Source organism: Lontra canadensis, unplaced genomic scaffold, assembly GCF_010015895.1.
Source record: "Lontra canadensis isolate GAN:19392208 unplaced genomic scaffold, GSC_riverotter_1.0 scaffold1, whole genome shotgun sequence".
Classification (NCBI taxonomy): Eukaryota; Metazoa; Chordata; class Mammalia; order Carnivora; family Mustelidae; genus Lontra; species Lontra canadensis.
The window spans coordinates 12,817,126-12,837,830 of NW_022630995.1; the positions used below are offsets into that span (position 1 = coordinate 12,817,126).

General features: G+C 38.3%; 1 protein-coding gene across 2 annotated transcripts; it reads left to right on the top strand.

Annotated features, from left to right (window-relative positions):
• Positions 1-3,125: 3,125 nt before the first annotated feature.
• GNRHR (gonadotropin releasing hormone receptor) lies at positions 3,126-18,472 on the top strand. Of its 2 annotated transcripts, none has more exons than XM_032847787.1 (3): positions 3,126-3,641; positions 14,907-15,126; positions 18,150-18,472. In XM_032847787.1, exons 1-3 carry the CDS (start codon positions 3,126-3,128, stop codon positions 18,392-18,394), a joined length of 981 nt encoding a protein of 326 aa, XP_032703678.1. In that variant the 3' UTR covers positions 18,395-18,472. The 2 variants fall into 2 exon arrangements, with proteins under 2 accessions (XP_032703678.1, XP_032703743.1); XM_032847852.1 differs by having other exon boundaries at positions 15,035-15,126; positions 18,150-18,265.
• The last annotated feature ends 2,233 nt before the right edge of the window (positions 18,473-20,705 follow it).

Sequence of the window (20,705 nt, forward strand, 5' to 3'; positions counted from 1 at the left end):
CTCTCAAGAGCTGAGGACACAACAAATAGTATTTCTTTCGATCTATTGTGAAGTTCTGGGTAAAAACACTATGTTTTTTAATGCTATAAACATTTTATGTTTGTAATACAGTTTAACTTACTTGGGAGTTCTAGTGGGAATTTGTTTCCTGGTTTTACTTACTGATTTTTATGTACAGGCAATCCTACTACTTGCAAAGTCACCTATTTGCTAAAATTCATTTGTTAACCCCAAATCAACATCCACAGTGCTTTTATGATTATTCTCAGACACGTGCATACGCAGAGTGGGGAGAAATTTGAATGGCCTGATGTGCAGTTCTCATTACAGCTCTCATACTAGAAGCAAGCTTCCTTTCCATAGTATATTTCTTCATGTTCTTCATATTTTGTGCATTCTGTTAGTGATTCCAGTGCTTAAAATGGCCACATAGTGCTGAAGTGCTGTCTAATGTTCCTTAGCACAAGAAGGCTGCAATGTACCTTATAGAGAAAATACAAGTTTGTTGTTTTTTTTTTTTTTAAAGATTTTATTTAGTTATTTGACAGACAGAGATCACAAGTAGGCAGAGAGGCAGGCAGAGAGAGAGAGGAAGGGAAGCAGGCCCCCTGCTGAGCAGAGAGCCCAATGCGGGGCTCGATCCCAGGACCCTGAGACCATGACCTGAGCCAAAGGCAGAGGCTTAACCCACTGAGCCACCCAGGTGCCCCACAAGTATTTTTTTTTTTAAGATTGATTGATTGACTGATTGATTTGAGAGAGAGAGCACAAGCAGGGGGGGAGCGCAGGTAGAGGGAGGAGATGCTGGCTCCCCACAGAGCAGGGGGCCCAATGCAGAGCTGAAGCCAGGACCCTGGGATCATGACCTGAGCCAAAGGCAGATGCTTAACCAAGTGAGCCACCCAGCTGCCCCGAAAATACATGTATTGAATAAGCTTCCTTCAGGCAAGAGTAAGAGTGCTGGTAGCTGTGAGTTCATTGTTAATGAATCAACAAAATGGTACATCCAGAAAAAGGAAGAGACTATTTGCTGATCTGAACATGTGGCTGCTCTAGTGAGTTCTAAAACATACTCAGTGTGTGATGAAGCCAAGGAAAAAGTGGAAAAGTAGGAAAATTTGTGGATTCATGAGATGAGGATTAATTTAAAAAAAAAAATATAGTGGACAGCATCGTTGTGACAGTGAAAGCCAAAAAAAAATTATGGTAACTGACCTGCACAATTCAAAAGGCCACATGGTGTGAAAAATGTTCAACTGTAGGTTTCCATGAACACTTAATTGGTCGAACACTTGCTCCTAACAAAAATATGGGGTTAGGTTCCTGTGAGCCACAACCACTTGCCAGCATAGGTTCATTTGCCAACATCCTCGTAAAATAAGAAGTCTCATAACTTTTTCACATAACCCTTTTCCTGTATAACACTTAGCAGATATTTAAATTATTGTTCCCAAGATTTCTGATATGCAGAAATTGTATTCACCAATTAAGTGAAAATATTTCCAGACCCTTCAGTAAGCCACTTAGGAAGCCAGAATCCACGTCCTGCAGTGTAATATTTCCTTCAAGTCTAGAAGTGGTGAGAGAAAGCCTGGAATTCTGTTTGTGAGGTGATAGCCAAGAGGGAGCCCAGGTAAGCAAGTGCCCTTCATTCCTCCAGATGCAGGGGGCGGCCAGTGCAGAGGGAGTCTGACAGGCACACAGACATATCTAATACTCTTATCTAATCTTCTGTGGTACCAAATAAGCTTCTTCAGGGCCCAGATGATGTCAGGTGCACAATTTATCACCTGCAAAGGCTAAGAGTATGTGTAGCAGGTATCTAGTAACTATTTATTAAATTGATGAATATGGGATGGAGAAAACAAACAAATGAAGCAATAAGAATGGACCATCTGAGTCAAAAAAGTCACCTATGCTCTTTTTTTAAAAGATTTTATTTTAAAACAAGATTTTATTTATTTATTCAGGAGAGAGAGAGAGAGAGAAGAGAAAGAGCATGAGCAGGGGATAGGGCAGAGGGAGAGAGAGAGGCTGACTCCTTGCTGCGTATGCTCTTATCGTTATTCCTGCTTTAGCTACCACAAAAGCAAACTAGCTGACAAAAGACAAATCAAGCTAGTGATTTAATAAATTCCAGTGTAAGTCATATCGGCGTTAGTAAATAACATCATCAAACACTCACCATGAAAGCTAAAACAGTAACACAGAGCTTCTAACTGGCCCCAATTTGAAATGATCAAATAAAATGCAAAGGAATTTAAGCAAATATTCATATTATAGATAAACATATATAAATGTGGGTACAGCATTTATACAGCATTCTCTCTAATATCTAGCTACCTTATGCAATAATGTGCAAAAATGTCAAGTATAATATTTAAACAATTAGAAAAGCAAGGCAATAATAAAGAGTTAATCATTTTTACTGCAGCCTAAGCATGGCGAGTGGGTCCATAGAGATGAATAGATAAATTTGAATGCACACCAATTTGTATTCGATCAAATTAATTCTGTAAAGGTATTAATTTGATGTTTTGTGGAGGATGATGTTAAATGAACGTATCTATCTAGTGTGTGAAGGTACAGCAGTGTATGATAGAAAAAGAAAAACAAATGTTTTTGAGAAGTGAATTAACTTCTTAAAACAACAGATTTGAACTGGATAAAGTTCTTTTTTAGTATTTTTCTTCATCTTCATTTTGTATCTGTTGGACAGAATAGTAACACTTCATAGTTTTTAGAAAATCTCTTTAAGTTACGTAAATAGTAGCATGAGTGAATTTTAAATTCAGAATTAAACCTCAAGTGTCCTTCTGTACTTGGGGAAATTGTTGTGAAAACCAGGCCATCTGCTGTGGTACTACAGTTACATTTGGCCCTCAGAATGTGTCCCACATGCTCTGTTTTAGCGCTCTGTTGGATTATTAGCCCGCAAAACAAGTTCACCTTGATCTTTTACATTAAACATAAAGTAGCTCAGGGACAACATTTGACATAAATCTAAACCTGTGACGTTTCCATTCAAAGAAGGCAGAAATAAAACGGAGCTTTGGGCTAGATTATGACAAAACATCACAAGGGCCAGAAACCCAAGTCTTGAAGCTCTAGGTCAGGCAGGAAACATGGCGAGCGCGTCTCCTGAACAGAATCAAAATCACTGCTCAGCGGTAAACAGCAGCAACCCGCTGGCGCAGAGCAACCTCCCCACCCTGACCTTATCTGGAAAGATCCGAGTGACAGTTACTTTCTTTCTGTTTCTACTCTCTACAACTTTTAATGCTTCTTTCCTGTTGAAGCTTCAGAAGTGGACTCAAAAGAAAGAGAAAGGGAGAAAGCTCTCGAGAATGAAGGTGCTTTTAAAACATCTGACCTTAGCCAACCTGTTGGAGACTCTGATTGTCATGCCGCTGGATGGAATGTGGAACATTACGGTCCAATGGTATGCTGGAGAGTTCCTGTGCAAAGTCCTCAGCTACCTGAAGCTTTTCTCCATGTATGCCCCAGCCTTCATGATGGTAGTGATAAGCGTGGACCGCTCCCTGGCCATCACGAGGCCTCTAGCTATGAAAAGCAATGGCATTGGACAGTCCATGATTGGCTTGGCCTGGCTCCTCAGTGGTATCTTTGCTGGACCACAGGTAAACCACTAACGTGAACTTTTTAGGATATGGCAATCACAGATTCCCTATCTAAACTCGAGTGCTGCATTTTATGATCGCAAGTCAAAAGCAGCATTGTATTTATCTTTGAAAGCTTTGACTCGGGGAATTAGAGAGTGGAGTTTAATCCTGGCTGTTACCTTGGGCACATCGTTTAACTTCTCTGAGTAGAGAAGTTATAAAGTGGAAGTAACGCCTACTTTATGCAGCTTTCGTGAAGATTAAATGAACAATGCATTAAAGTGTCTAGCATGAGCTCTGGTATGTAGTAAATGCCCCTCAAAAAATGTAGCTATTGTCAAATTTGGCCTCACCCCCCATCTTATTCTTTCATCTAGTTTTCCATTCACTCTGTTTGATATGGTAAATGGAGAGAATCTTGAGGAACTGTGAAATTTGCATAGGTATAACGTGTTCATAACTTGTCTCATTTGGGACGTCTTAAGTGGAAACGACTCTGTTACTGTTGCAACTTAGAATTATTCTGTAACTAGCATGTTGCTCCTCAGTTTGCAGCTGGGCGGAATAGTGGGAAATCGTGGACTTTTGAAATCTGAATATTTCTCTGAGATTTACTTGAGCTTATCTGGAGGTAGGCTAGACTGCAACAGGCTGACAGCAACATCAGGATTGTTGGTGTAGGCACTAGATACTGCTCCAGATTGTCCTCATCAGAGGCAACCTGATGAACTGACCTGCAGAATCAGCCTTTCTCAGCAGTCATATCTCCGAAGAAAAGGACACATTCTTACAGAGAGCAAAGATCCTTTAATAACAGATAAAGAAGTTATCTGTATGCTTGTAAAGGCACTGTGTGATGATGAACCTAGGATACAAGGATATGTTAAGTAGTGACGTCCAAGTTAACCAGGATGTTCCAAAAACCAGCCTCTACAAATGGAAGTTATCTAGACATTCTACTATGAGCCAGGTGGTTTAAAAAAAAAAGACAACAAACAAACAAAAATTCCTGCCCTGCAGAACTCACTAAACACAGCAAAACACTAGAAAGTTGGATAACCAAATTTTCCTACCAATTTCTCACTTAACTCATCATTTCTGGATACTAGATCAATTTAATTAGTATGTATTTTATGGCAGGAAAAATGGGAAAAGCTAAAATGTTTCGATCTGCCTGGAGAAAAGCATATTACAATGATTCTCACAGTGACTAAATATCTAATAATAGGCTTAGTAAATATTTCTCTCCAAATGGTGTTATGCCTGAAGTTTTCCATTTTGTTTCTTTAAAGTAAGAGTACTACTTATTTATTGATTTTCTTAGGGAAGATAAGTAAGTTAGGCTTTTCACACTGAGTCTGATGCTGATGAAACAAAGAAATAGCCCTCAAAGAAAGTGTAATTCAATTGTGGAGACAAAACTTATATAAAACTAATACAACTATATACTAAATACTTTTTTAAAAAAGATTTTACTTATTTATTTGACGGAGAGAGACTGAGAGAGAGCACAAACAGGAGGAGCAACAGACAGAGGGAGAAGGAGAAGCAGACTCCCTGCTTTCATCTAGCCCCTATATGAAACACTTTTAAAACCTATTACAAGTACAGGGCGCCTGGGTGGCTCAGTCGGTTAAGCGGCTGCCTTTGGCTCAGGTCATGATCTCAGAGTCCTGGGATCAAGCCCTGGGATCAAGCCCCACATGCAGCCCCACATCCAGGCTCACATCCAGCCCTGCATCCAGCCCCACATTGGGCTCCTGGCTCTGTGGGAAGCCTGCGTCTCCCTTTCCCACTCTCCCCACTTGTGTTCCTTCACTTGCTATGTCTCTGTCAAATTAATAATAAATAAAGTCTTTTTTAAAAAAATCTATTACAAGTGTAAGAAGAAGGAGAGATGAATAAGAGTTGAAATGGGAAAGGAATGTTTTAAGGCTAAAGATAGGATAAGTTGAAATTTTTAAAATGGATGGTATTTGGATGAAAAAGTAAGTCAAAGATCACATATATTTTCAGGAAGGGTTGGAAAGTGTGATTAATTTTCACAGGAGACTTGCCTGGCTGAAACAACAGATTGAGAGGTAGGACTAGCAGGAGATCAGATTTGCTGGTTGCTCCCTTTTATCCACCTCGTAGTGAACGATCTGTCATAAAACATCATGCTTATGTATTTCCTGGTAACTGCCATTAACTCTTAAGTGATCAAGCCTCTGTTATGTTCAACTTAATTAATATTCACGGTACCTAATAAGATTACTAGCAAAAATAGAAATTTAAAATGTTTGGATAATGTGATTTCTCTTCAGATCAAGTAAATCCTTCACGTTCTCTTTAAACAAAAAGCTTGGATGAGGGAGTCAGTGAATGAGTATGATGGACCCATGTTAAGGAAGACAGTGATAACCGGGGAAATTCTGAAATAAATGTGGGAACCATTAATCCTTCGTGAGTCCTAGGCAAGAAATAAAGTGATTTTTTAAGAAAAATACTTGAAGAAAATTCACATAGACCCAAACAGATGCAAGAGACAGAGAAACCTTTTCCAGCTTTTCTGGCCATGAGGTGATTATGTTGGTGGCTAGGTAGTCTCAGAGAGAACGGATTGTAAGAGGGACATTTCAAACAAAAAACAAAGCTTGGAAACAAGTTGGATTTAGGGAGTTAATAGCCAGAGGGTGTAAACTACAGCTCCAATATTTTTAGACAAGGAGTTTTAACAGTAAAACCACTGAAATAGGCAGGTGGGTTGAGAAATGGAGTGTTTGCCAGCCTGTTCATTTCTTTGTTCGTTTGAAGGGGGAGAGAAGGCAGGCTCTGAAAGAGCCAAAAACATTTGCTCTGGGACATAATGTTACCAATATAAGGTCATTGTTTAAGTACAGGTATTTGGAAAGTAGTTAGTTGGTAAGTTGGCATACTGACGAAAGTCGAAACAGAAGTAGAAATAGGTCAGTTTGAGGGGCTAAATTGGTTGAATGTTCAACTCTTAATTTCAGCTCTGGTGGTGATCTCAGGGTCATGGGATGAAGCCCCCCTTCGTCATTCTGTGCTCTACAGGGAGTCTGCTTGAGGATCCTCTCCCTTTTCCTCTGCTCCCAGCCCCCGCCCCCGCCCTCCTGTGACAGTGCACACTGTCTCCTGTGCTCTCTCTCTCTCTAAAATAAGTAAATTTTTTTTTTAAGAAAAGAAAAGAAATAGGTGAATTTGTGATACTATCTGAAATGCAAACCAATAATGTCAGTCTCCTTTAAAGGACTGTCCCAGAGGCTATAAAAAATAAATTGCTTTATTAATTCAGTTATTTTCATCTAAGTATATCAAAGCAATAATAGAAAGATAATATCAAATCTTGATAGATAGATCTTATCTATCTTGATGTAGTAAGAAAAAATATGAAATTATTTTGAATTGTTTAGTATATTCATCTAATAGCCTGACCTCAAACACATTACTCTTCCTGAGAGAGTTACATGCATCTGGGCCACAGAAAATGACGGCACTATTTCATGGTGAAACCCATGACTCATCCTTACTTTCAGCAGCAGATTATATTTATAAAGCACTTTACTGAAGTTTCCTGAAAAGTTTCCTCATCCTATGCAGTATGTAACAGCCATGTTATTATTTCCATCCGGCATATCAGAGAAAGCAAAAAGAGTACCTTTGAGAGCAATAGTGTGCCAATCTTTCTGGCAGTAACCCAAAGTAAGAAGTACATACCACACAGAAATTTTGTCTGTCTCTCACACACCTATAACTGAGAAGAATTTTCATGAAAATTCAACTCTGTTTCATTTCATTTTCTAATGTTGATTGTAACTAACTGATGGCTACAGTCTGCAGTCAGGGGTGCCCGGGGGGCTCAGGCAGTTGAGCTTCTACCTTCAGCTCTGGTCATGATCCCAGGGTCCTGAGATCCAGTCCCACATCAGCCTCCTTGCTCAGCGGGGAGCCTGCTTCCCTCTCTCTCTCTCTGCCTGCCACTCTGCCTGCTTGTGCTCTCTCCCTCTCTCTGACAAATAAATAAAATCTTTTAAAAAAATCTTCAGTTCAAAAATGACTGGTCTGAAGGGGTTCATTGACTTTCCCAATGTCACTTGGGCTGTTGGACTCATGTCTTTTTATTAAGTCCAGTTTTTTTTTTTTTATTAGAGCTCTCTGCTATCTCTCTGAATAAAGAGGTTTTAACCCCATGACTAATATTACACATATTTAATGGGAAAGATGAGAGATTGAAAGGGCTTTTTATTTCTAGACTGTGACACATCCCAAGTCAACCTCATGCTTCGCCATGCTCTCCAGATAAGCCCACTGACAAAGCTGCATCCTTAGTGGCTAATTCACATTGAAAGGATGACTTTAATCATCATCCTCTGGGGCATAGATTGATCATCTGTTACTGAGTAATTCTGTGATGGTTTGAGGATATATTTTCAGAAGTTTCAGCATTGCATAGCTGAACTATCAAACTTTTTCCTAGTAATGGAATTTTTTAAAAACCCAAATTCTATCTGGAGCCCCAACAAATACATGAAACATATAAGAGGAGCTGTTCTTGCTGAAGAGGGGTAAGGAGGCATTCACTAGCCCTGCCCATGGTCTCTGAAGACCTTAGATCTCCCCACAGCAAAGCTTGGGAGGCAAATAATAGAAACGCCATGAGCATTGGATTTAAACAAAGTTAGTTTTAAATCCTAATGCTCTCTCTCTTTTACCATCTCTGTGGCTCTGAGTAAGTTACTTAACTAAATTCAAAAGAATAGTGGTGAAGAATAAATTGTAAAGAATAAGATACATAAAATCACCTAGTACAAGACTTTACGCTTAGACACTCCATTAATGTTCATTCCTTCCTCTCCTCCTGTTTTCATTCCTTTGTTCACGATAGAGTTTTTGAAGTCAGGAGGGAAAATAATAAGGAAATATAAGTATGAATATTAAATGATTCTTCAAGAGACAGCAAAGAGAATTGCTTACCTGAAGATTGATTATTTCCAATTCCTCAAAATTATAGCATTCATTCTGACTGATAAGTCAGGTTTGCCAAACTACCTCTAGTTACCAAGCTACCCTACTCATTCTGAAGGCTATGTATGTCAAAGCACAACAATTCAAGTTTTGAAGGTATTATTTGTAACAGTAAAATAAGGTCGGAAGGAAGGAAAGAAGGAAGGGTGAGAGAGAACGAGGGAAAGAAAGAGGGAGAAAAGAAAAAAGAAGGGAAGGGAAAGAAGCAATATGACCTGTAAGAAAATCTGCCTTCAGACTCTGTGTGGTTGGGCTGGTAAGTACACGTTGAGGAGAAAACATTTCTTGAATTAGGTGTGTTCCTATCTAATAAAAAATCACATGGTTTCCAATGGCAGTCATCTCTCACCACAAGAATCACTTGCGGAAGTACATACCCCTAGTTCATCTGTGTTAATATGGAGCATTACATGCTGACAGCATTTAACTTCTATCACTAACCTAGGTTGGAAGGCAAGATATATGAGACATCCTTTAGTTTTTGGCGTAAAGATACATGATCTGAAGATGCATAGAGGCTTGCCTTGACACACAGAATGTACTTGATCGGACTAGAATGTACTTCTGAACGTGACAAGCAGCTTAAATCCAATCAATACTCATCACAGGTATACAATACACCAAGAATTACACTGGAACATAGAAGTAGCATACTAATAACATTAATAACAACAGTGAACATACATACATAAATAAATAAATAACAACAATAATGATGATGATCGTGATAAATATTATTTAGAGAATACATAATTATGTGTTGGGAATTGTGCTAAATCCTTTGCATGCATTATCTCATGTAAGGCTCCCCAAAACCCTATATATTATATACAGTTATAATCTTCATTCATACAGAAACTAAGGTTAAGAATGTTCTATAAAACGCCCAAGACTGGGGCTCCTGGGTGGCTCAGTCCATTAAGCATCTGCCTTCCGCTCAGATCATGATCCCAGGGTCCTGGGATCAAGTCCTGCATCAGGCTCTCTGCTCAGCAGGGAGACTGCTTCTCCTTCAGCCTGTGTCTCCCTCTGTCTGTTTCTCCCTCTGCCTGCTGCTCCCCCTGCTTGTGCGCCCTCTCTCTCTCTGCCAAATAAATAAAATCTAAAAAAAAAAAAGCCCAAGATTACCATCTAGTAAGTGCAGATGTCAGTCCATTCAGTTGACTCCATACTCAGAGCTTTTAGCTACTACACTATATCACACTATGCAATGTCGTCTATTTCGTTTTTTTTTCCTGTAGGAGACTAGAGAAAGAAAAGGCAGGAAAGTCTTAAGTTCAGAATAGATGGCTAAGAGCGAGCAGGTAAAGCTATATGGTAAACATTTATAAATATATAAACAAATATCTATGGATACACATTTACAAGTTGTGTGGTGTGCCTTGCAATTTTTACAATAGTAATGGTTTCAACTTGCACAAAGCTGTGTGCCAGGCATTATTCTAAGTGCCTTGCAAGCATTAACTCAAGTAATTGTCTTGACAGTTCCTAGCGGTAAATAGTATCAATGTCTCCATTTTATAGATGAGGAAGCACATCACCTAACGATAATCACCGCCGGAAAGGATTAGGTAATAACGCAGTTAGTCTGGGGTAAAGTGAGGGTCAAAAACAATACTCCAAGAAGCATCTGCCAACGGCTTTCAAGAAGGAAAACAGATGCTCTTGTTTATGGCAAAATAAAGCACACTTTGGTGAGAACTGGCGCCAAGGATGAGAAAGGAGAAACTAAGAAATTAAAGAATTATAATCCAAGGACAAAAAACAAAACACTGGAAGTAAAGTGGATCCCTATATTAATCATTCCAATGAACACGGCCTTGGAGCACAAATAAGCTAGGTTCAACTTATCCATGGGCAAGTGAGAACCTGAGTTACCCTAACACTCTTTGAGAACTTACAACAGTCTACCTTGTGTGGCCAGTGTCACCTACATGCTATACCTCCCCTACCTAATTTTAAATTCTCTGATAGCAGGACATGTCTGGTTCATGTTTCATGACAGAGAGCACCTACTATAATTCTTGACCAAGAAACGGCTTTAACAATAAGCATTTGGAGTGCCCTGGTGGCTCAGTTGGTTATGCGTCGGATGCTTGATTTCAGCTCAGGTCATGATCTCAGGGTTGTGAGATCGAGCCTCATGAAGGGCTCTGCACGCAGCGTGGGGAGTCTGCTTCAGATTCTCTCTTCCTCTCCCTCTGCCCTTCCCCTGACCCCCATGCACGTTCTCTCTCAAAACCACAAAAATTAATTAAAAATAAGCATTTATTAAAAAAAGATAACCATTAGCTCAAATCATAGTACTTTATTTCAAAGTAATTTTTTTGAAAGTTTCATCATTATGACTTAAAAATATGAAATATTACGGGGCGCTTGGGTGGCTCAGTGGGTTAAGCTTCTGCCTTCAACTCAGGTCATGATCTCAGGGTCCTAAGATCAAGCCCCTCATCGGGCTCTCTGCTCCGCGGGGAGCCTGCTTCCTCCTCTCTCTCTGCCTGCCTCTCTGCCTACTTGTGATCTCTGTCTGTCAAATAAATAAATAAAATCTTTAAAAAAAAAATGAAATATTAAAGTGAAATTTTGGCAGAGCAGCGCAGAACAGAAAGTCAAACTTGGCTCATCCGGGTCCAAGTGTGACTGGGCAGATGGGGAGAGAAGTAGCTAAGGTTTTAAAGAAATACTAGATTTTCAGGTTCTATGTGAAGTAAGCCCTCCAAAGCCCTCCAGCTCACAACATCTGTTAGGCCAGATTCGAAACTAAACTTTAAATAAGTTCAGGTTGCAAAGAAGTATGGAAAATTTAAATGGTTACTTTGTGATGTGTTAAAGTCGGTCTGGATTGTACAGTAGAATTAGCTGAATAGGTGTTTGATTTCTGAACTTTTAAATTTGATTATATGCTCATTGGGCGCCCTCTAGTGGATTAATTTTAAAATACTATTTTGCCCTTGAAAAGAGATCTGAAACTGAAAATCAACATTTTGATTAAAAATAAAAGATACAGGGGCGCCTGGATGGCTCAGTGGGTTAAAGCCTTCGGCTCAGGTCATGGTCATGGTCCCTGGGTCCTGGGATCGAGCCCCACATCAGGCTCTCTGCTTGATGGGGAGCCTGCTTCCTCCTCTCTCTCTCTGCCTGCCTCTCTGCCTACTTGTAATCTCTGTCAAATAAATAAATAAAAATCTTTAAAAAAATAAAAGATACAGCATTATATTCTATATTATGTTTACTATATTGTTTATTATATTTACATTTTATTAAATTTTTCTACTGTACAAAGAGAGTAAATAAAAGTGTTCTTTTTTTTTTAAGGAACACTCCACTCCCATTCCAATACCTCAAAAAAGAAAGAAATCCTAGACCTGTGGAATTAATTAAATTAAATTAAAATTTATTAATTCAATCAAAAAGTTTAAAAAATAAATACTATCTCTCCTTTCCCTTAAAATTTTAAAAATCCTGTAACATTTTTGCTTGAATTTACTTGCTATTAGTTTTATAGTGCTTGAGCCCTCTTTTCATTTTAATAATGTATATAGTAAAATGAAGTTTCTCAGTAGAAAAGCTTAGAAATGACTGGACAAGAAGTGTGCTTGATAAATGTGGAAAGAATGAGTGAATGTCTATTAGAACTTGTTTTTGAAAACCATTTGCAACATTTCTTTAATAGTTGATGTAATTTGTAATGTTTTAAAAAAACACAATTTCGGGGTGCGTGGGTGGCTCAGTGGGTTAAAGCCTCTGCCTTTGGCATCTGGGCTCTCTGCTCAGCGGGGAGCCTGCTTCCCTTCCCCTCTCTGCCTGCCTTTCTGCCTACCTGTGATTTCTGTCAGATAAATAAATAAAATCTTCTAAAAAAAACATAATTTCACATTTAAAGAAAGATTGCAAGAATCATACAAAGATTTCTGGAATACCTTTCCCTCAGCTTCCCCAAATATTAACATTTTACTGCCTCTGTTTATTTGTTTTATCTCCTATACGCATTTTTTTCCTGAATTATTTAAAAGTAAATTCACACATGATGTCCCTTTTAATACTTCAATGTGTTTTTTCTGGCACATACAGTACAAAAATCAAAATCAGGAAATTAACACTGAAAAAATACTGTTATTTATGGTTGTGTGAGCTATAGGAAAAAATTTCCAACCAAATATGCAGAATTCCAATAAAAAAGACTGAGTAAGGTAAAAAACAAAACAAAACAAAATCCTGTTATTTAATCCATATAATTTATTAATATCTCACCAACTGTCCCAATGACGTTCCTTTTAACATTTTAACAAAAGAAAATCCAAGATTGTACATTGGATTCAGCTGCCACATCTCACTAGCCTCCTTTCAGTTGGAACCATTCCTCAGTCTCTCTTTGTGTTTTATAACATTGATATTTCTGAAGAGCTCAGGACACTTATTTTGCAGAATGCCCCTCTATTTGATTTTGTTTGATGTCTTCTCATGGTTAGATGCAGGTTATGCACTTTAGACAGAAATACCAAAGAAGTGATAGTGAGAACTTCTCAAAGCATTATATAAGGAAGCAGCTGCTGTCCATTGGGCCCATTATTGGCAATGCCAATTTAATTATTTTGTTCTTTCTCTACTATTAAGTTATTAATTTTACTCTTCATAATGAATAAGTATCTTATAGGTAGATACTTAGAAATTATGTAAATCCTGCTTTCCTCAAACTTCACCCATGTTTTTACTATCCATTGATGATTCTTGCCTAAATCATTTATTATTACCATTTGGTAATCACTACTTTCATTATTCCTTATACATTTATTCGTTGGTTTTCTACAATAATAAAGAGGTTCCCCCCCCCATTTCTTTGTTGTTACTGTTTTGCAACCTATTATCAGCATGGACTTGTGGATCCTTAATTTATCCAACAGTTAATCATTCCTCTTTATGAGGGCTTTGTTTTTTGGTTTTGTGGTTTTGTTTTCAATGCTTACACTGTCCCAGATTTTCTTTCAAGCTGGCTCTAGAGCTCTTCTGACATACTCCACTATTCTTTTAGTACTTCCTGGCTTTTTGGCACAAGCTGTTCTAAGTACATATTGTAGTTTGCATGTGTCAGCCTTGGGAATCACCCACTTCTCCAGAGAGCTCTGGTTCCTTTTGGTAGAGAATGTATTTGTAAACAAGATCTGGGTACAAGAGTGCTGAATGTGCTTATTGCCACTAGGAAGTCATTGTTCCTAGGCTCCCAGCAGATAGACGGAGCTAGAAAATACACACACAGAGAGGCACACATGCACACGTGCACAGAAATCTACATGGAGATCTTACTCTTTTTCTGCAGGTGTACAAACTCCATTGTGCGGGCCAAGGGATTGTATTCAGCTACTGTTGTATGCATTGGTATTTAAGCTCCTTTCAATATTTTTCAATTAAAAGCAATGCATCAAAGAATAACCTTGTGCCTGTGTATTTTTCATATAATGGAAGTAGGAGTGTATCTTCAGAGTAAATTCCTGGATGTCAGATGGCTGGGTCAAAGGTAAATGCAGACGTAGTTATGCTACTTATTGCCAAATTCTTCTCCATAGGGGTTGTGCCAATTTCCATGTCTACTAGCAATGTGAGAGAGTATCTATTTCCCCACAACGTGGCCATGACAGTGTGTTGCTATTTTTCATTTTTGCCTGTCTTAAGAGTGAAAAATGCCATTTCAGTGTAGCCTTAATTGGCATTTTCTTTATCACAAATGAAGTTGAACATCTTTTCACATGCCAAAGCACACTGCTATATCTTTTTTCGCGAATGGTCTATTCATGTCTTTTGACCATTTTAATGGAGTTGAGTGTCTCAAAAATAAAATTTAAATATGAATTTTGGGGGCACATTCTAACTGTTAGACACAGGTTTGGGTGCTGCCGTAGAGTGATAGACAAAAATCACTTGCAAAAACTTAACTCAGCATAATTGCATCTGAGATTGAAATACAAACGGTGTTTAAATCCTTGGTTGATGATTGTTCTGCTAGGTTGAGATAATTTCCAAAAAATCCAAAATCCCATAGATCCATTCACATTACCCAATATACCCAAATATAAGTAAAGATCCACTTAAAACTCTTCACCAAAGCGCCGAAAGGGTAACAGCAAGGGGCTGAGCCGTTGCTTTGGGCAACACGTTCAAAGGCCTGCACAATGCAGAAGGAAAAAAGCTTTCAAGAGAACATGCAAATACTGTTTGAAAGAAAGTAACGCCATTTTCTACTTTTTTTTTCTTTCCTCACAGTTATATATCTTCAGGATGATCCACTTAGCCGATAGCTCTGGACAGACAGAAGGTTTCTCACAGTGTGTAACACACTGCAGTTTCCCGCAATGGTGGCATCAAGCCTTTTATAACTTCTTCACCTTCAGCTGCCTCTTCCTCATCCCTCTTCTCATCACGTTAATCTGCAACGCAAAAATCATCTTCACCCTGACGCGGGTCCTTCATCAGGATCCCCACAGTACGTATTCCTTGGATTTGACACTAATTGTGGATAAACAGGTTTTAAACGGCAATTTTCAGCGCAGAGTGGCTCCTACTAGGTGCCAGATACTATTCTAAGCAGTTTACGTATTTAATAATCACAGTAACTCCATAAGGTGATATTTTTATTACACTTTTATGATCCCCAATTTACAGATGAGGTAATTTGGTATCTCCCAGTGTTCCAAGTTTATATCATGAAAGTAAAAATGAAAGAACAATTACCTCATTTATCCAGTATAAGCATCAGCAAATTGATCCCCCTGGGCCCACCACAACACTGTACCAAACACCGGATTTCTAGAATATTGCAAAGAACACCTCATTAAAATGGTAGTCAAGAGACTCCTTAAAGTTAAGGTGTTCCGCTTCTCACTCAGATCCCTTTTCCAGACAACATAACCGTGCACCCGTGTGCCTGCCTGTGTTGGTGTGTGAAATACTGTTGAATATGTAACTGGCTCTTTCATCTGAATCTTCACAGCTGTGGTTGTGCCTTTTTTGCTTCCATACTCTGGTGCAGTCTCCCAAACTAAAATGTAGGACTTTGCAAAGTAAACATGGCAATGTTGGCATGACATCCAGAAGACATGTTACCGATGGCATGGCACATAAGTTATACGTGGTACAACTTAACAGAGAATCATCTTAATTATTGTAGTGTGATTACTCTCAGCAGACATTTTCTCAGGGAAATAATTATGGTAATGCTCTATAGCAGATACTTGGGCAGTTCCTGGCACAAAATGATATTTGATACTTCTTCAGAAATATACTGCAAAAACATTTGCCCTGAAAATCTTATCCCAGAGAAATTCAGTTCAATAAGGGGTGTGTAAGAAGGACATACGGAGAATAAGAAGATAGATCTCAAATAGGGATTAATCTGGAAAGATGTGAGCCAGGCAGAAGCAGAGAAAAAAAACAGTGGAGGCAGGGCACCTGGGTGGCTCAGTTGGTTAAGTGACTGCCTTTAGCTCAAGTCAAGATCCTGGAGTCCTGGGATCAAGTCCCACATGAGGCTCCCTGCTCCTTGGGAAGTCTGCTTCTCCCTTTGACCTTCTCCCTTCTCATGCTCTCTCTCTCAAATAAATAAGCAAAATCTTAAAAAAGCAAGAAAGAAAGAAAGAAAGAGCAGAGGCAAGGACCAATAGACCAATAAATATTACTAAGATTTAGTTAATTAATATTTTTCTTATTCAACCAATATGTATTACTATTCAGTATTGCTGGAAATGGTGATAGATACAGATACCATGGTGAATAAAACAGCCCCGTAACTATCCCACTTTCATGGAGTCTACAGTCTAGAAGAAGACAGACAGTAAAATAAGGAAATATGATGATATCTCAAAAGAGGTGGAAGGACCCTATGTTACAGAAGATCCAACATTTTTTCAGATTCAGCCCCTGTGCTAAGCCAAGATACTTTTTTAAATGTGTTCATTCCTACTGATAGCTTTATTACTTATGTCACTAAAGTTTACAGATATTGAGGATTAAATGAAATAACATGTGAAAAGAACAAGGTACATAGGAAATGATAATTAGATTTGTATGACAGAAATCTACAACTAATCTGTATTTAATAAATTACTGATGGTAACATTTCTAGTCAAAAATTAATTTTATAATTAAAATATCACACATGTAAATGTTTTCCTCCATATTTCCACTCTTTTGTGATCAATGAGTAAGTTGCAAAATGGCTACTTCTGAAATGCATGATCTATTTCCCTCAGGAAAAAATACAGCATGTGAAGGGTATTTTTTATTTTAAAATAGCAGTTCTGGGGGCGCCTGGGTGGCTCAGTTGGTTAAGCGACTGCATTCAGCTTAGGTCATGATCCTGGAGTCCTGGGATCGAGTCCCACATCAGGCTCCCTGCTTGGCAGGGAGTCTGCTTCTCCCTTGACACCCCCCTTCTCATGCTCTCTCTCTCATTCCCTCTCAAATAAATAAATAAAATCTTTTTAAAAAATAAACTAAAATAAAATAGCAGTTCTGGATTATGAAACATAAGAATAGATTTTGGGTGCTTTAAAACCACAGGTAAGAACTACATGCTAAACATCATGCAAGCAGCCTGTCAGCAATTCCATTAAACTCCAGTGAATTTACACACACACACACACACACACACACACACACACCCAACACCCCACATATACCACAACACATCACATATGTAACAAACACAGACACACCTCACCTACACCACACAGATGCCACACACAGGAGCTCCACACATACACCATACACACACCACACGCACACATACACATGAACTTTAAATGATTTATTGATATGAAAAGGGAAATTGTTTTGAATATCATAAAGAGAAGCACATGGTTGAGAAAGATAACTTTGGGCAACACCCTTTCATCCCTGTGTGATTTTCATCATCCTTACTGTCAGAGATACTCAGATAATAAGTATAGTTCTGTGTAAACACATAATTCAATTCAGCTGAACTTTAGTCTACTCTCTGAAATTTGTGTTTTAAGAGTTTGAGTATGTACACATTTCAGATCCAGATTAGTTTGGTGGAAACTTATTTTTAAGAGCACTGTCATCTTTAATCTTCTCTATTCGTTATATGACATAGTGGAAAACTTGGAACATTCATATCCTTTTCAAACAAATTTCGATTATTGGGGCACCTGGGTGGCTCAGTGGGTTAAAGCCTCTGCCTTCAGCTCAGGTCATGATCCCAGGGTCCTGGGATCGAGCCCCACATCGGGCTCTCTGCTCAGCGGGGAGCCTGCTTCCCCCCGCCCCCCTCTCTGCCTGCCTCTCTGCCTACCTGTGATCTCTGTCTGTCAAATAAATAAATAAAAAATCTTTAAAAAAATTTTTTTTTAATTTTGATTATTAAGGATATTGGAAATTTATTCCTATTTCATTAATTAGTTTGAATTAGTGACTCTTCCTTTTTGTCCTTTATGGTTTTGTAATAAAACTGGTCTTTAAACACCTACTTTTTTCTCTATCTAACAGAGCTACAACTGAATCAATCCAAGAATAATATACCAAGAGCTCGACTGAAGACCCTAAAGATGACGGTTGCATTTGCCACTTCATTTACTGTCTGCTGGACTCCCTACTATGTCCTAGGAATTTGGTACTGGTTTGATCCTGAAATGTTAAACAGGATGTCAGAGCCAGTAAATCACTTCTTCTTTCTCTTTGCTCTTTTAAATCCATGCTTTGATCCCCTTATATATGGATATTTCTCTCTGTAATTGATAGACTCTGTAGGACATCAGATAAAGAAGAGCGAGGTAGTGAATTTCATCAAATGGGAATAATAAACACAAAGGTGGCAGCACACGTACATACAAACAAAGCAGAGTTTACGTTTATATTAACACCCTTCTTCTTGTCAGAATCACATTGTTAGAAACTCAAATGCAAATAAAAAATACAAACACAAAGAAAAAGAAATTTCAAGAAAAATAATAAAATATCCCCTCATAATCGCAAACTTCTGAATTAACATCTGTCCTTTCTGGACTCCTATAACACATTATATAGGTTTCTTATCACTTTCTCCTTGTCTATTAATGTCTATAGGTTTAAAACAGCCACGGCCTAAGGCAAAGAGATTCCAAAAAGTAAGGCTGAGAAACCATAACACAGCTTTAACCAAGGCATGCCTTTGAGGGTTTTCCCCAAGGGGCTTAGCAGCAATTATATCTCATGCTACAATAATATCTAAAGCAGAAAGAATTTCCCCTGCCCTTAAGATCCATCTTCCTTCCTCTGGTTTAAAAAAAAAAAAAATGCAATGAATCTAATTTTTTTTTTTAAATTTCAAAAGCATTCTGAAGTTTGAAGTATTCAAGCAGCTTGCCATCCATTCCACTGTAGCTCCCCAGTGGAGAGTACATCCCAGTGTAGCTCCCAGTCTTTACATGGAACAGTGAGAAATGCCCTCCTAGAAAGGGGAGGCCTAGAGGGAGTAGCGTTTGGACGGGGATTAGAACATTCCTCTAGGCTGCATGGAAAATGGAGTTCATGGTAATTAACTGGAGTAATAACACCATTTTTAAATACAATAAAGAAAAGGCTGATTATGTTTTATACATAATATACCCTCTGTTTTAATGTGAGAGATTTTTTTTCTATCTTCTGATCTTACTGAAGTAAAATCAGAAGTTCCTGAGAAAAACAAATAAGAAATAAACCAAAAGCATAAGGGAAAAGATATTTGATACCTAAGAACACTGAACAACTACAGTTTTAATATATGCAGGTCAAAGAGACCAACAAAGTATTGAAAAAAGGAAAAGAAAAACTGTAAATGTGTAACTAACACCTACTAATATTCACATTAAGTGGTATGGTTTTCAAAATATGTGGGCATAATACCTCTTTTTTTTTAAGATTTTTTTTTTTAATTTATTTGACAGACAGACCACGAGTAGGCAGAGAGGCAGGCAGAGAGAAAGAGGAGGAGGAGGCAGGCTCCCTGCTGAGCAGAGAGCCCCATGCGGGACTCGATCCCAGCACCCTGAGATCATGACCCGAGCCGAAGGCAGAAGCTCTAACCACTGAGCCACCCAGGCGCCCCCACAATACCTCTTTTAATTCAGGCTTATTTCTACCTGTTCCATGAGAAAGGGGAAGGATGAAAATTATGAGAATATCATATACATGACAAGAAAAGTTTATAAAGGACTTTAAAGAAATTCAGCCTTCATTTAACTTCTCTAAAAATAGGCAAAATACCATTATATTCATATGAGATACGTAGTGGCACTCAAAGATGAAATGTAATTTCAAGTTTTCCAGAGCAGTGAAACTGTGGAAAGTAAATTACTAATTAAACTAATGGTAATCTTTCCTAATTTTTCTCTTCTCATACATACTCTTCAGTGTAACTGTGTGTGTGTGTTTCCATATCTTACATTATTTTCCGATTCTACTTTCACTGATCCTATTTGCCACGATTCAGCTCCTTCCTTCTACTCTTTCATTCATATTTCCTATTTTACTAAGCCCATACCTTTAATTAATCAATCCATGTGCCAACTCTACAGTTGAATTGGGCAAGGCTCAAAATTTGTAACATGCTAAAATGCTCGAAGTTAACTTTTAAGTCATGTATATTGATGCAAAGATTTAGGGTGCCTAGGTAGCTCAGTTGGTTAAGCAACTTGCCTTCAGCTCAGGTCATGATCCTGGAGTACCAGGATCGAGTCCTGCATCTGGTTCCCAGCTCCATGGGGAGTCTGGTTCTCCCTCTGACCTTCTGCTTTCTCATGCTCTCTCTTACTATCTCTCTCTCTCTCAAATAAATAAGTAAAATCTTTTAAAGATTTAACAGTTCTACCAGGTGACACAATACCATTGATAAGCCACATCAAATCAATCTTCTTCTTTAATCTTTATCATATACTTAATCCTAAATTGATGATAATTCTTGCTTCCAGATTTAAAGGCAAAATAACACACATATATAAGACGTAATTTAAGGGCTTCATTAGATATGTGCTTAATGAACACATACGTCAGCTTGGCTCTTGGATGTTTAAGAAACTGTTTTCTTTA

Excerpts from the sequence above, each read along its gene's own strand:
- GNRHR (XM_032847787.1), top strand. The coding sequence starts at position 3,126 with ATGGCGAGCGCGTCTCCTGAACAGAATCAAAATCACTGCTCAGCGGTA. Across the intron at positions 3,642-14,906 it reads GTATCTTTGCTGGACCACAG|TTATATATCTTCAGGATGAT; the intron begins GTAAACCACTAA and ends CTTTCCTCACAG. Across the intron at positions 15,127-18,149 it reads CCTTCATCAGGATCCCCACA|AGCTACAACTGAATCAATCC; the intron begins GTACGTATTCCT and ends TCTATCTAACAG.